Genomic DNA, 17302 nt, shown 5'->3' with positions numbered 1-17302 from the left:
GAAATTTATACACATATATTTAAAAGTAGTGACACAAAGAGCCAATTAAATTTTTTTTGTAATTACTTCTATAGTACTGAACAACTTCTCGGCTATGGGCATACCTTTTTAATGACTTTGCAGATAACATTCATCATTGATTGAAACATATATTTACAATATAATATAACATTTATCCCACAGTTACTTCAAGTGCCTTTCTGTAGATATTTTTGATAAAATTCAAAATGATATACAATTTTCATGTACCATAATATTTTGAGATATTACAATACAGCGAAAATATATTGTAATGTATCATATGATGGCGTTCTGCTGAAATCCTTATATTTTTTTTTCTTCCAGGCCTTAGGTATTATTAATGGTAAAGATAGAGAAGTATTAAAGAAGAAAGTGAAAGAAATGAAAACAGCATTAGAAAAAGAAAAGAAGCAGCAAGAAAAAGAACGAAAGGCTAGAGAGAAGGAACAAAAGAAGCAGTTAAAGAAGAAATGAAATTAAGAAAACATATTTTATACTCAATTCATCTATTTTCAAATCTTCATCAATGTTTTTCAGAAACAGAATATTCTGACTTAATTTTACAAAAATTCAAGAGTTCTATAATCAGATCAAACAAATGTTAAAAGTTTTAGATACAAAGATATTGGAAATCCATAAAAGCCAAAAGAATATTTTCAATCATCAATTTTTTAAATCATGTTATTATAGAAAGAGTTATGTTTGACTCTCTAAGGCCTTTATATATTAGGTAGCTTTCTCCGGAATAATGACAAAATAATGATCGATAGTTTATTAAAGGATCATCAAAAAAACACTGATGACATGTATATCTTAATTCATAAGATCTGCAAGATCAGATCACAAAATGTGGTAACAATAGATTTAATTTATTTTAAAAAATCAGCATATGTAGGAAGGTCTTCAGAATTGATTGTGCCTTAATGGAGCCATAAAATAAATTGGAGATTATTGGCCAGTGTGAGCAATGAATGTCTCATATTAATACTGCATTTTAGATAAACATAGATTCTTTGTTTTGGTTAAACTTGACTAGTATAGAGAAATTGATGATAATGAATGAAATGGTTCTTCTGCCTTTTTCTAGTGGCCTTGCCCTTTTCAAGCAGTGCTTAGCTTGGAAATAAAATTAAGTAAGGAAAGTGTGTAATAGATTTATGGTAGTTTGCCATTGAGAAATTATGAATAGACAGTATGGGTAGATGATTAGAATTTCTATTAAAGAAATCAAATAGAAAATTATTATATGAATATTACATGATGAACATTATCACAATACACAGGAATGTGCCTGGTTTTAGTTATAAAAATATTTTTATGGTAAATATTGAATTCATTTTGTTAAAATTCATGAGAAATTAGACTTAATTGTACAAAGAATATGAATTTAAATTGTTCATTTGTCTTGTACAAAATACAAATTCTGATCCTTTGTTCCTACAATTTATTTCTTTCAACCATTTTTGGCTTTGTAAAATTAGCATAATGGTTTATTTAATTTTGCTCTGACAGTGTCAGTTGATCATAGAAAGGTATTTTGTTAATGGTTTAATCAAATTTCTGTTTTACTGTAATTCTTTTTGTTTTTTGATTTTCTTTAGTTTTTAAACAATTGTTAGATATGCAATGATAGAAAATAACATACCATGGCACATCCCTAATTATATACATACAGGCATCACATCATTTCAAGTATTAAAATATAAGTTTATAACGTCATTAACAAGGTGTAATTTATTCTTACATTATAAATTATGTGTATGTTAAATATATATAGATAATGTTTGTTAGTTGTATGTTTGTTTAGAAATTGTATATTTTGTATATTTTTTAGATTTATGTATATTTGTTTACTAATGTGCATGCTCTTCGATATTTGTATACAGTTAAATGGTAGTACTGTAGAGACTTAGGGCTTCATTCTTTACACATATTTTTTTAATCCCGATTGCAAATAAACGTTTTAATAATAAATATTAACATTTATTCAATCATGAAGGTTTATATTTGAGACATTCAAAATTTCTGTAAAGGATGACATATTTTAACTAAAGTGTAAGCTGTATATTAGTAAATAAAATTTACTATTATCCTAGGCCATAGTTATATGGCTGGTCATCATCTCACTAGTCTCAGTATGACATTAGTAAAACAATACTGGGGTGTGCACATCAGGTAAATAGTTAGTGCTTGCCGTTACTGCGTATTATGTTGTTTCTCTATTTTGTATATTTTTATATAGTTTCACAAAATATGATTGGAGATCAAATCAATGTATCATGGTGAAGATAGTAGGACCCTGTTGAACAGAGGATACTTACATACACATAACTTTTATAGGCATGTTAAGTTAAATGTAAAGGTTTATGTGTATGTAAGTATACAAGTGCTTTGTTCAAGTGTTTTAATATTCTTACATATCGGATATTTACTAAAGCAAACATATCCTGATTTGCTTCTAGCAGCTCATAAATGCAGGGATTACAGGAATTTACACTTTCATAATCACATTGTTTTACCATAAGGCAAATTACGCTTGTATCGTATCCCCAATGGCTAATTTTAGTAAAAGATTTCTCTTGACTAAAACAGTGTTTAAGTGTGAAGGCGTATGGAACATTCGACTCAAATTTGCATTGGGGAATACAGGTTCATTATATGGTCTTTAATTGCAATCCATAATATTATATGGATTATTGTTATTGAAAGACCTACCTTATATGAGTATATATCAATATATCTTTTATAAGACTGTTCTTATTGTACATTTCATTTTACTTAAAAAAAAATCTTTACTTTTCATAAAAGTAACTGTCTCTTTGTGATTTAACTTTCAATCAGTCAAATGTGTTTCTGTGTTCTCAGATTTTTTGCAAATGTCTCAATATGAAATCTATACAATGTTTTTCCTTCTCAACAGATTTTTATTTTCTAAATTGTCATTTGTTGGATATCTTATGAAGATATTAATTAATTTGTATATATAGAATAATAAGTGCTGAATATAAATGTATGTAAACATAGTGTTCAACCTTTTCATTTTCACAAAACTTGTGGTGTATCCCTCTAAGAACATAGTATATTACAGTCATAGTTAAAAAAATAAAATGAATTGTTTCTTGTACTATGATAATGGCAAAGAATTTACAAGCATGTATAGTTGTCATAAAAATGGTCAGAATATTTATAAGGTGGGTCTTCTTTGTTTTTGGTCAAATTAAAGCATTGAACTGGGTTAATCTGGTATGTTATTTTCATTAGTGATGAGCCAAGTTCTGTATGATTCAGAGCTATAGGAAGTCAGTAGGTTTACGGAATTTTTTTTTAAACTTTGGGTTAAAGAGAGGCACTGCTCGGCAATATGCAATTTAAAATATCCCATTTCTTATAGTGCTATATTAACATCAAATGTTCAGGAATTATTGCAATAGCCAAAATAATTCTAATCAGCAGTTTTGGGGGAATTTGCTTAATATGACTGTAAAAGTATTTTAGATGTAGATCTAATGAAACAAATGATTATTTCAAATATAATACCTGTCCCTTTAGTCTACAATTGTACAAACTTTGAAATAGAAGTCTTGAGTCAATATTCTAATAGGCATTAAAGAAGCTAAACCACTTTAAATTAGATATAATTTATGATTGGGTTGATCAGCTCTAGATTAAATTTTAGTTTCAAACTATTAAGCAAAATTGGCTTGTTTTACTGAAATTATCTTTATTTTCACTGACTTTGAACATGTAGATAAACTTCCATCCCATAAACAGATGATCATATAAAATCCAGTGAAGTCAACAATTTAAGCTTTGACCCATATCAAAAACCTTTAGCCATTTTAAGTTTTCATTACTTTTTACAATGTGCATATTCATGGTTTAATATTTGTCCAGGGATTTTTTTTATTCATTTCTTTGATATATGTGTTATAAAATAGTCCATTATATTGTTTAGAGCTCAACATTGTTTTAATACTGCCTTAAATAACTCAACAATCTGCATGACATTTTTTTTTTTTTTTTAAAGTGTGCATATATGTTGTATTTTTGAATGAAATTTTTTGTACTCTTTAGTACTAAATTGAAATTTGATGTTTAACAGACGTCAAATTTTATATACAATTTTCTAAAAATTTGAATTTAGCTGTTGACTAGTGCTCAATTTTCTGATAATCATTAGTATATTTCAATAATTATTGTTACAATAAAAAAGAAGATATTTTTGAATAAATATTTTTATGCGTTACAGTTAGGGGTTCTATTTTATAATTTCTTGTTTATTAGCCTTGAAAAGTGTACAGTTACTTCTGCCAAGAAATATTAATAAGTATCATTTAAGTTATTCCATATTAGTGCCACAAAAGAAGTTGATTTTTTTTTTCTCTCACTCAAATTTTTTGAATTTGAAAATAAATTATCACCCTTTATTTTTTTAATGTCTATTTTATATTCTTAATAATTTATCACAATTTATTCATTTTGCCTCTTTTTATTTTCATTTTAATTTCTCCTGAATATTATTTGCATATTTCGATTACTATACTTCAATACACATACAAAATAGGTACTTTTTGTTTTCATTAAAATATGGATAAATGTCTTCGAAATCATGCCCAATATTCAACAGTTGATTGAAACTAACTATACTCTTGAAAGAAACCTCAGGAACTATTTTGTATGCTGTATTCATTTGTTATGATTTTTGTTGATTTGTGAAGTTTTAGTTTATTTCATTTCATTGCAAATAATTTCAGATATGGAGAACTTCCTTGTTTTATTTCCTTAAACAATGCAAACCAGTTTTTCAATGTATTACTCCTGGGTTTGTTTTGATTTTTTTTTTTTTTTTTCACTTCTAAAATAAAAATGGTGATAATTTATTTTGACATATATAATATAGGTAATTTAATGACTTAATTTCCTTTTTCTATATATCACAATTTTTAGGTCTATATATATATCACAATCTTAAGGGTTTTTTTTATACTGTTCATATTATCCTGATACGATGGACTATTCAATGAAATTTGACTTATTAAATTACCAATTATTCGAACCTGTGGTTTTGGTTGGGGTTTGTTTTGTTGTTTTTTGTTTAGATTAAATTAAGACTTGAAAATGCACTATATGTTCATAACTTTTCTTACTGATTTTAAGTGCTAGCTAACCATGATATTTATATTAACTTCAGCATTAATGTTCATATAAATTTAGTGTGATTCAAGACAATTTGTAAAATTGAAAGAAAATCATCGAATTTGTCTACTTACATACTGATTAATACTTAAACTAGTTATTTTCTTACAATATTAGAATGTGACTAAAGCATGTCGTTCCTATATTAGTATGAATTTATGGGCAATTTATGTTTTCACATTAAAATATTTTATGTTTGGAATTGTTAAAGTAATATAGAAGATGGCAAACAAGAATTAGATGGACTAGAATAACCAGGAAAGCAGAAAGATTTTAGAAATTGTTTATTAGGTAAGGTTTAGGGAGCCAAGAATTCATTTTAGTTCGAAAATGCATCTTGTCTGAATATTATCAGCAAGACTTTGTGCTAAAATTTATATTGGATACATTATTTTAAGTTTATCATTCAATAGATGTAAAAATGTTTATACTCATCAGATCATAAATTTCAACATAAAACATTTTTATTGTATATTCAAAAATTCATTTTCTTTCATATTTTTCTACGATTTTGTGAAACGATGTTGTGAGCTTCTTGTTCTGGCTAATACATACAAGTCATGTGATTACGTGTTTTATTAGTGGATGATTGATATGCTAGAACCTTAATTAAAAAAAAATTGTAATTTAAGAAAAATTGTAATTTAAGAAAAATGGTAATATTATTATTATTATTATATATAATTAATTATATTCATTATAATATAATCTGTAAAATGGAATTGGGATTTATAGTAAAAAATCATATCATACTAAAACTACATAGCAGTTTGTTTTTCTTAAAAGAGCTAAACCTTCTTTGATTTCACTTAGAAAAAGAAGTGTTTATTTGGGCATTACTGATGTGTTATTTCATATTAGTAATTGTTATATCACAAATCAACACCTAATATGTAACAAAGATGACAATTCTAGCAGATTGACAGTTCTAGCCAAATTTAAGAGATGAGTGATCAGATGGTGTAAGATCTGTTTTCACTTCAAGCTTAAGAGTAATATTTATTAGTCCCAATATGACCAAGGTGCAAACCAACGCCAAAATTAGACAGGCACATACTTTTAAATATTTGTCCCCCACCTTTTTGGAAGAAAACAGGGAACTATTTAAATGGGTCTGTCTGTCCGTACTTGAGTGATGATGTATAGTTTAATTACATCAATACCTTAACAAAGTTCGATGCTGAGTATTTTCTGCTTAGGCAAAGTAGAGACTTCAATCTGATTGGTCAAGATTTTGGAAAACAATAACTCTTCTAAATGAGGTAGAATTTTCAAAATTGGTGTAGTTGTCTATTAGGTGAATGCCTTGACAGAGTTGAATCATGCACATTTTCTACTAAGTCTAAGCAGAGATAAGCAATTTGATTGGTTGAGACTTTGGAAGAGATAACTTTCGTTCTAATCGGTGAAACTCTGAATATAGATTTAGTATATCAATACCTTAACTAAGTTCGATGATGAGAATTTTCTTCTTAGACTAAGTAGCGATAAGCAATTTGATTGGTCAAGACTTTGGAACATAACAACGCTGCTTTTAATTGAGGTAGAATGTTTAAACTTAATGTTGATGTTCATTAGGTGATTGTCTTGATAGAGTTCTATGATTAACATTTCCTACTAAAGCTAAGCAGAGCTAAGCAATTTCATTGGTCTATGATGGAGAGTGATGAAACTTAGTGTATAGTTTCACTGCAAGGTACTTCAAAACCTGACTGAGTTTGATCGTGAACATTTTATGTTTAGACTTAAGCAGAGATAAATCAGTTTGATTGATCAATACTTTTGAAAAAGATAAATGTGCAATCAATTAAAATGTGTCATCTATTTATTTTGGGATTTTGGCGGGAAAATCAGCCTTACTGTTGGCTTATTTAAACTGCCAGCTCTTCGTTATTTTCCACCTTCTGAATCAACCCAGGGCACCAGTCCAATCTGTATATTTCCTTTACTCTTGAACTTAATTTTTTCGGACGTGTCTATCTCAACTAGAAAGACAACTTACATACACTAATTTGACTTGCGAGACATAATACAGACAGGGCCTATTTGAGCGTGCCTACAGGAGACATGCCTTAGGTTGAAAAATATGTGCTTCAAAAATGTGAAATCTGTGTGAATGAGAGAATGAAGATTGTAGGCGAGTTAAAGAAGCTAAATGATATTCTTTGACAACTAGAACTGGACACAAATTGGTAGCAACGCATATAATAATGTAACACAAATGTATATAAACTGATTTACATTCAATCGACTCTGTTTTTACTGTAATTTCTTATCAGTTATGTTTGGAGAAATAAGCAAAGGGTCTGAAATGAAATTAAATGAAGTAAAATGGGGTTTAACGTCCTATTTCGAACTGGGCTACACGGGCATACGCCATACACTGTTCTATGAGGGTAATATCGCACGGACAGCGGCGCTACGGCCTACTCTTATATCGAATTCCAACTGTCAAGGGATCTTTATGTGCATGCCAATGTGTACACAGGACCTCGTTTTTTTCGTCTCATCCGAACGACTAGACAGCTGTCCTTGTCAGGCCCTCCGTCCTGCATCACTGACAAGGGGGAAACCACACCGGAAAATCTGGCCGAACTTTCTCGGCCAATGCAGGGATCGAACACCCGACCTCCAGGCTAGTGAGCCACCGTCTAACCCACTTAGCCACCGTGACCCCCCCCCCCCAATCCGTGGAGTCTCAGTCTACACCCGTAGTATTCTCCTACATGAGATAGGTTTAGCCTCGTTCATTTTAAAATTTTCATATTGGATATCAGAAGTCCAATTTTCATGGTAAGATAACAACATTAATGTTGATTTAAATTGACCAATAAATTTTCTCTAGTTTCCTCCCACATCTAAACACCTCAAGTGAATTATTGAAATATAGTTGAACAATATGTTAGCCCAGAAAGGACCTAGTCTGTGTTAGTGAACGTTGATCCCCATTCTCGCTCACTCTGAGAAGATTTACTGGAAACTGTTGGAGCGCCATCATTTATCATTATGATCAGTGATTGCGTTGGGCTTGGTACCCATTCTCATGATTTCTTTCCACCTTTGCTCACTGTTTCAAATGCTTGTATTTTGCATGCAAATGTCAGAAACCCTAGCGATGCATTGCTACCCGCCAGTCATGTTCCTGAAGCAACGACTGCGAGTTTTACAACATCTGGATAAGATGTACGGAGTGAAAGCGAGATCAAGCCTTCTATTGAAGATGCCCGTCAGTGTGCAAAAGAGAACGCCTTTGGGTTCATATCATTGTGTAGGTTCGTCGGCTTTTGGGTCGATTTTGGACGTTTCTTTGGGACTACCAATGATGCTGACACACGATTATGGTCATGACCAATTGGTCCCTATTTCAGAAGGTTCCTACTAATTTCATAGTGCTGATAAAGGGTCATGGTGGGAGCAGATGTGAAGTTCTGTCAAGAGTTGGGAAATCATTTTGTTTTTGTGTCTTTTTGAACAGTCAAATTTTGGCGAGACTGTCAGTTCCTTTTGGTCACGCTCAATTGGTCACTATTTAAGAAGGTGCTTCGTCAATAAAACCTTAAATAGGCCCTGTATGCAGTACAGATGTGATGATTAGTATGCCGGTACACTTAGACATTCGCCACATAAGACAATCAAGAACGCACAGAGGCCAAAATGATTTTACTTTATGGTGTATAGTAGGCCTGCAGCCAAAATTTTTAACTTGCTTAAAAACACAATTCCGCTATAGTCCTCCCTACAAAACAAACTACATTTTTGGAAATCTTATAACACCAGGAACACAAATCCAGATGAAAATTGTGATAATTCACCCTCGGAAGGCATCGGGTGTTTTCACCAATATTTAATGCTATGTCTACTTCACAAACGTTAGCATAAATATAGCGATTACTTGACAATTATTACAATTTTCATCTGGCCCTAAATCGAGTTAGTGCAAACATTTTGCTTGGAACTTTCTGGATTTGGGTTCCTGGTGTTATAAGCTTTTCAAAGTTTGTTTTGTAGGGAGGACCTTGTAGCGGAACTTCAGCGATAACAAACTTATATCGTAAATGTATTTATCACAAATTTAGGAACTCAACAACGATAGGAAATTTACTTTCCCTGACTCAACTACTGTAGAACAATTATTTTCCCTAGCTCAACTACTGTAGCAGAATTATTGTCCTTAAATCAACAACTGTTTATTTTCCTTAACTCAGCCAGGATACGAATATTGCTTTACGTAAATCAACAAAATCGCTTTTCTTAAAACAGCGTGATTCCTTTCAATACTTTGATGGGCGAATCTGGAAAACAATATTTTTCCGACCATGTTCTCCGCTACATACGCTATTAATTTTGAGATAAATTATATATATTACACGTCTTATCTGGAACTTAACATGTAAGTATTAACAAGCTTCATCACTATCTTTATCATACCCATCATCTTAAGTAGCATCTTTCCATCACATGGGACATTAGCCACGTGTTATATGTATATGATCACATGACTAGGTAAGTATTGGGGTATATATTACTTACATCGTGTGATATACTCCCCTACTTTGTCACCACATCCACATCAGTACCCACGCATCAAGATGAAGTTAGCTGTTGTATTGCTGAGTCTCTTGTCCCTGGCTTTTGCCCAGCTTCCATCGCCATGTATAACGCCAACAGAATTGACCGTAAGTATAAAACAAAATATTTGTTTCATTTGAACTTATTTAAAATTATCAGTTTAATATTTGATATTAATTGAATTGAAGACAAGAATTCCCAAGCTCCTTGCGCCATTTCAGAATTTCTGCTTATTGGGGACAAGTTTTATGTTTGGTAACGAGAATCTGATTGAAAAGCTGTAAATGACAAATTTTAATCTTTAATCTTATTTATTTTCCCCTTTGCGGAAAGCGCCTAAGTATTATTTATATGCGAGGAATGACGGGTACCCACGGAGTAAGATAAACATGTTTTGGATTTTTTCTTTTTTTTTAAAGATTTGTAACATTCTTCTCTAATGCAGACTTAATGAAACAAGAAAAACATAATCATAGGCCTGATGAAGAATAATCCATTTGGATTTGAGCGTATAGATAATTTTTTTCTCCATTATTGCTTAAGCCACGCTTTTGAAATCAATGAACAATGATAATGATTAAAAGATCGTTAACCTTATTGAACTAAATAACTTTTCCAGATAAAAAAAAACGAATTAAAAATTGCTGATGTATCCGTCAAAAGAGTTTTATCAATAAAGTCTATAAATAAGCTATATATATAGTCCTTGTCCGAGTAGTTTCAACTCGAGATCGTTTCAATATCACTGTCACGTCCCTTGATAACCCATTTCGTACAAGGTTTCAAATTTCCAATCAAAGTTCAATAAGACATTAATATAATGATAACATTATATCTGATAAGAGTTTGTTATATAGATATTGTCGGAAGATATATTGATCGACATTGCTAATTTAACATTATCACTTATAGAAAATGGGCACATTCCAAGACTAAATATATATCTTAAATATGTGCTCTCGAGGTCAATTATGTCATACATTGTGAAAATGTGACCATGAAAAATAAAATGCTTATAAAGCCAGTAATGTTTGAATGAGCTCATCACTAAATATGGGAGAAGCAAGAGGATGTCGAACATAAATGGTCTCATATTGTGCAAATGTTGCTGAGGGTACAGGATCACCATAGTACATGTATCATTACTTTTATGTAATGAATGCATAAACTGATGTTTAGTCCTTGATTGTGTACCGTGTCCAGCTCTTTGATATACGACTCCTGTCGATTGCACTAATCAGCAACTCTCCTTCAATGTGATCATGTCCCTAATGTATAATTACAGATGAGAGCTTCTCAATACAACCATGCTGATGATATTATCAACCGATACTACATCACCTATGATGCTGTAAATAAGAGAAAGGTTATATTTGAAGAAGAAAATGTCGTTTTCCCAGGGCGACAGTAAGTACAATGAACATGGGTTATGATAAAACAAGACCCCGTTCTACTTCTCACCCTTTTCGTTGTAGAATATTTTAAAAGAATCTGTGGCACTGGGGTCGGGCGCGAGGAAATTATGAATTTCAGCATACCTAATATGGGTTTAGAAAGTGAACCAAAAGCACGTGATTTTGACTTGACCTCATCGGTATTGCCTCACTGCTTTATAAGAAAGTGAAGAAACAGTGGAGCATTTACCCCACTACTTACTGTACTAAAAAATACCCTGTTCCGGTTTCCCCATGATAAAACATGGATCGTCAAATATTTTACCCCCGGCGATACCGTGAAATATAGTATTACCAATTTTGTCCATAAATACTAAATGGCAATTTTATGGACTAATTTAATGCGTGGACGTTGCGTTTCTAATGCAAAGATGCCTGTCACTCCTGAATTTGTCTGTAGTATACGGTTTCTGAGAAGTACATATTAATGTCATTAAAAAGGGAAACCATGCATAAGGTCTCAGTAACGTCACTTCTGTCATCAATATCAAACAGCGTATCAAGTTCAGTACATTGGAATGGCAAAAGAGCGGTAAGGAATGGTTCACCTACCAAGAGTATATCAAATGCTTTATCTAATAAATTGGTCTTGCTATCTCTGAGATCACGCGCCTGAGTAAAGTAATCTATGCAGTGCCGGATGATGACAGACGTTTAAGACTACAGCACGTGTATGAAAGGCTTATGACACTGTCAAAAAGATCATACACGTTGGCCGGAGACCTCCTAAATCTCGAGGCCTGTCAAACTTATAGCCATATCCAGCACCTAATCTATGTTTGTTGGGGTTTTTTCCAGGTTCCACGAATTTTTGATCTTGAACAACGAAAATGTTCAATACGATTACAACTTGAAAACTAAACAGTGTACTAAATCCATCCCTAGACCATGGAGAAATTATGGTATTCCACCAAATGCCACCTTTGAGAATGAGTTTTACATCGGCGGTCCTTCAGAACAAGTTTACGCCCAGGAATGGTCTGACAGAATCCCACTTAGACAACGTAAGTACTAGACCCAATTTCAACAATCCCTGGCCGTTCAACATTTTAGATTACATCCTTTGATCTTATTAGAATGCTTAGCTTCATAGCTTATACCCAGAAATTCGAGTGCAGCTTCACATTCGACAAACTATAAACTTAGCCGTGAGGCCAAAACATGAATGGTGCTTTGCTGTGTGACCAAATTAACGCCATGCTTTTGTTTTGCTTTTTCGGAAATGAAACCTGTTTAGCTTTATAACTTTATAGCTAATCAGAAGTTTTGGTTCAGCTATCCCTAGCTATGAAGCTCCAGAAGAGACATGCTAAGCTTTGATAACTCCGCTATATAACTTTGTTTATTTTAGCAATGGTGCACTGGCATGTGCGAAGCTTCGATACCTGTACCTTTGGTGCATAATATGCTTTACCTTTTTGAGACTGATCCCTGCAAAGTAAACAGAAATAAACAAATGCTATACCGTCCCGCCCCTGCAGCCCTTCCGCTAATGCTTCCGCTTTCTATATACTTACAGGTGAAATGTGGATAGGCGTTTTAAGTTTAAAAGACTGTTATCCCATCTCAGAAGTAATCGTTGGCGACTTTAATGTTACCGACTCCATTACGACCAACTTCTACGACATCGTTCAGGGAATTACCAACCCCGACGATTTTCTCCCACCTTCAGAATGTCTTAATAATGCCATATGGGCTAAATCATCACTTAAATATAATGTTTAACAAATGATTAAAATTACATATGTATGTATTTAGTGTTTGCTCTTAGTGTGGTTATTTAACAATCATTTTAAAGGGGTGTGTACAAGGACGAGCTTAATGCTAAATTCAAAGTCTATAAAGATCACGCATGTAGAACCGAATTAATTATGAATACAGGAACCGTCAGTGAAATATTAAATTGTAGGTCGATGCTCCGAAAGTCCTTATTTTCACTGCCCCACCCACACCCCTTCAAAGGAAGCCAATCAAAGGCCATAATTAAGATAATTAATCTTTCAGCTCATAATAATATATTATGGAAATTATCGCCAAAACAGATTACGTTAACTCTTTTTGAGTGCTTGCTTCCAATCTCTTTATTGTAGGCCCTAATAAACACAACTATTCGATACAGTCTATTCCTAGCTGAAAACAATATAAAACCGAAGGTATACGTTCCGGTAGTTGCTTGGGAGTAGACCCTTCGACTCAGTCTTGCTCAGTTTTATTAACTGAAATATATCTGGGATTTATCTTATGAACCACTATTCATCGGCAAGGTAAAGCGGCTACAAATCGAGTGCATGGGGGTATTTTAAAATTGCTACTGATGCTTTGCTTTTCTTCAAAGACCATACTGCCGATTTTATTGCTGCCACTTTTCACTTTATCAGGTTTTTGACCACCCTCACCCTCTTATACATATCATTCTACATACACCACTACAGAGTATAGATAACAATAATAATCTATATAGAAGGTCAACGTCCACCGCTAAAGATATGTTCCTATGAGAAACATTAGGTCACATTTTCGACCCACAAAAAAGGTATAGATGGCGAATATAAATTACAGAAATTGCATTATAACCCCCTTGTAGATTAAATGATTGAATTAAAAATACTGACTCATATAGTCATTAATTATTGAGCTAGTGAATACCTACAAGGCACCGTCAACCACATAGTAGCCAAAAGAAAGACCAAGGTATGAGCCAGACACTTCAGGCTAAGTGTTCTGATACCGGTATGTGTTCCGTTTCGATTTATACAATTATTATGGCAGCGGCTTAGAAACGGTACCCAGTGCCCGTGTCAACGACACTATTGGCACCTCAACATCTAACTAGTTTTATACGCCCACATTTTCATGTGGACGTATAATGTCGCCGCTAATGTCCGTCCGTCTACAATTTGTTTGTGGACACCCTAAAGGTTACAATTTTTATCCAATTCTGACGAAACTTGAAATGTAGGTTTATATCCCAAAGATCTCGATTCCTATCGAAATTGACATATGTATCGGACCTTGACATCATGGATTATGGCCCCTGATTGCACGAAAATCATGTTTAGCTTGTGGGCAATCTAGAGGTCTCAATTTTTATCCGATTTTGATGAAACTTAAAATATTATTATTGTTCGATTTATATAGCGCTTCATTACACGTGAAGTGTTTCTAAGCGCATATGTTTATTACCCAAAGATCGTGGTCCCTTTCGATATTTCGCGCAAATCAGACCGTAACATCCAAAATTATGGCCCCTGGTTGTATGAAAAAATCCAGTTTTGGAACCTCTGGTGGTCACAATTTTTATCCGACTTTAAAAACCATTCAAATATATCACCGTTCACTATAATGACGGTAGAGTTCGAATTTCGAGAAAATTATGGCCCCTGATTGTACGAGAAAATGCTTGTTTAGCTTGTGGACCCTGCTAGAGTCACAAATATTATACGATTTAAAAATATATTACCGTTACACCATAATGACGGTAGAGTTCGAATTTCGTAAAAATCGGACCGAAATTGTCCGACAAAATGTCCGCTCCACGTACGCAAATAGTGTAACCGTATGAGTATGTAATATCAAGGTTGTGAACCCTCTAGAGGTCACAATTTTTAACTGATTTTGATGAAACTTAAAATATATATTTATATCCCATATATCTGGGGTCCTTTATATACTTTCGTGTATCGGACCGTAACTTCCTGAATTATGGCCCCTGATTGTACGAAAAATCATTTTGTTTTTAGCTTGTTCTCTGCCCATCTCTTGCAAAATGCGGGCGTATCTTGCATAGCAACCGCTTGTTCTTGTATTGCATAACATAGGAAGAAAAAAATAAAAATTATTTGAGCAGACATATAATTCTGACAGAGTAATTAAAGGAGCATAATGTAAGATTTAGATAAAGAGCTGACCGTTTTCGTTATAATATTTCAATAATGCAAAATGAATATATATTATTGAAAATTTCATTTAAATTACTTTATTTTTAGCGAAGTTATTAATGGTTGTAGTTTCGACAAAACGTGTGCATTGATCGTAACCACCGTATTTGTCATTCGAGTCTTAGCCTTTTTTTAAAAAATAACTGTTCTAATCTACATAATATCGGGGGCATCCGATGGCATCGAGAGTTGATTATGGTCTTTTCATGTTACTAAATATCTAATTAATAATTTATATAACATTTGAGGAACAAAGAAAGACCTGTAATAGACAGATTTGGCTCTTAATGCCTGTTTAGTTATCGGATATTGTAGGCCAAGGCCAAGAAGAAAATTTTCGCCTCTTCGCACTTGCACCTGGGTGCAGTTGATCAATCCTCCACTCCATGTAATAACTAATGTTACTGCCATTTCTTTTTCAGGAGAGATGTGGATCGGAGTTTTCAGCTTGAAGGATTGCTACCCAGTAAGAGAGGTCATCGTTGGTGATTTCAACGCCACCGACTCGATAACAACTAACTTCTACGACATCGTTCAGGGAATTAGCAACCCCGATGATTTTATCCCACCTACTGAATGTCTTAATGCCGTAGAGGCTAAATCATCACTAAAATATAATGTTTAGCTAATGTATTAACTACTAAAAGTGTTCAGCAGGACTACAATTTCGAATTCGTAATCGATTACCGTTAGCGAAGGGAGATTACCTATTTTCACATAGTTTGTGTCTTTTTGGGAAAAATATCCATTATTTTTGTTATATAATCGCTTGATTTTAAATAGCACGCAGCATATGAAAGAAATGTACGTTTTTAAAAACCATTGTAATTTTCATACCGACGAAATTACATCGAAGCTGACTGGAGAAGCTCATCAATATACATGGCAGGACGTTTGGTTTTCCACATCTCACACTTGTAGTCTTTCATTTCACCATACACCCTTTTGACATCATACAATACTTTTCTTTTATTCAAATAACGTTTTGAATGCTCCTCTAGCATTAACTGTGATACTTTTGTCTGTATAAACACATTTCTTCATTTGTGTCGAAAGTTACAAGTTAAGTTTCTATGTTTCATATAAATTGGGTGGATAACGTCATGCCTTAATGGCGTCTTCGTAGGTACCTGTACAATACTCATGTAAATAAAAGGCAATAAATACGATACTTAAACAAAATATGTTTCAAATTTTTGCTTCTGATCAAAATTCTAGACATTGTATAACAATGTTTTAAGCCAAGAAGTATCTCTTCAAATTGCGTCAGTGGAAGTGAACGATATATTGGTCATTTCCATGGTTATTTCTATTAAAGATGCAGGGACAGATGCCTTTAAGTTCGACAGCCAACAATGTAAGCAAAGAAAGATCTAAAATATGAGAACAGACCGACTTCCGGATTATCTGCAGAATGGAAATGTAATCGAATTGCGTATACTCGATTATTAATCGCGACTTAACATATGACTTCAACCCCATTGCACATTTTATTTTGACCTAAAACAAAGATATTGACCCCCCCCCCCCCTTAATGTATTTTATTTTTACACAAAATCAAACCTGTAATTTCATTTGATCTAGAGGTTATAGTGTTGGTATAATAACCTAATACTGCAGAAAGGTAGTACGCTAAAACCCATTTCATTTATCCATAACCCCATACGTGGTTTGCGAGGTCTTGATTCTAAATAATAACCCTCCGACCTCTTGGGTTTTCTCTGGATCCCCCGGTTTTCTACTGCTCCTGCTAAAGACCCATTCGTGCATAGGAATTATTGAAAAAAAAATGAACCATATATTAGTCCCGAAATGACCTATTTTGTTTCAAGTGGACATTAAACCCCATTTTAAGGAAATACACAGCATCAAGTTTATCATACAGTCAATCACTATCTGATTCCGTTGCAGATGATTTAGAGAGACCGGGTGGATAGCATCTGATCAAGCTGATTGATTAGGTACTAGCTGTTTACCCGGCGACCCTTCGCTTTAGTAGTTTCGTAAAACTGGAAGTAATATAACTCCAATACTGATCGGGGTGTCCTTATACGTTCAGATCTAAATATTAAGGCCACCTGCAGATTTCGCCAAGGTTACGAGATGTAAACAGGGTTAGGCCAC

At 33.1% G+C, this 17302-nt stretch overlaps 2 protein-coding genes across 4 annotated transcripts in view; both read left to right on the top strand.

Annotated features, from left to right (window-relative positions):
* The window catches only part of LOC126832716 (neurabin-1), a 59006-nt gene extending 53038 nt beyond the window's left edge, over positions 1-5968 (top strand). For all 3 annotated transcript variants that reach the window (XM_050563584.2, XM_050563583.2, XM_050563585.2), the window contains one exon: positions 346-5968. In XM_050563584.2, coding sequence (XP_050419541.1) covers positions 346-495 — 150 coding nt within the window. In that variant the 3' untranslated portion in view covers positions 496-5968. The remainder of the gene's footprint in view (positions 1-345) is intronic.
* A 3723-nt stretch (positions 5969-9691) lies between these two features.
* LOC126807636 (mammalian ependymin-related protein 1) lies at positions 9692-16344 on the top strand. The gene is made up of 4 exons (XM_050532378.2): positions 9692-9893; positions 11072-11193; positions 12039-12244; positions 15601-16344. Exons 1-4 carry the CDS (start codon positions 9807-9809, stop codon positions 15801-15803), a joined length of 618 nt encoding a protein of 205 aa, XP_050388335.1. The 5' UTR covers positions 9692-9806; the 3' UTR covers positions 15804-16344.
* The last annotated feature ends 958 nt before the right edge of the window (positions 16345-17302 follow it).

Source organism: Patella vulgata, chromosome 9, assembly GCF_932274485.2.
Source record: "Patella vulgata chromosome 9, xgPatVulg1.2, whole genome shotgun sequence".
Classification (NCBI taxonomy): domain Eukaryota; kingdom Metazoa; phylum Mollusca; class Gastropoda; family Patellidae; genus Patella; species Patella vulgata.
Note: the sequence above shows the minus strand (reverse complement) of the source record. Positions and strands in the feature narration are given on the sequence as shown.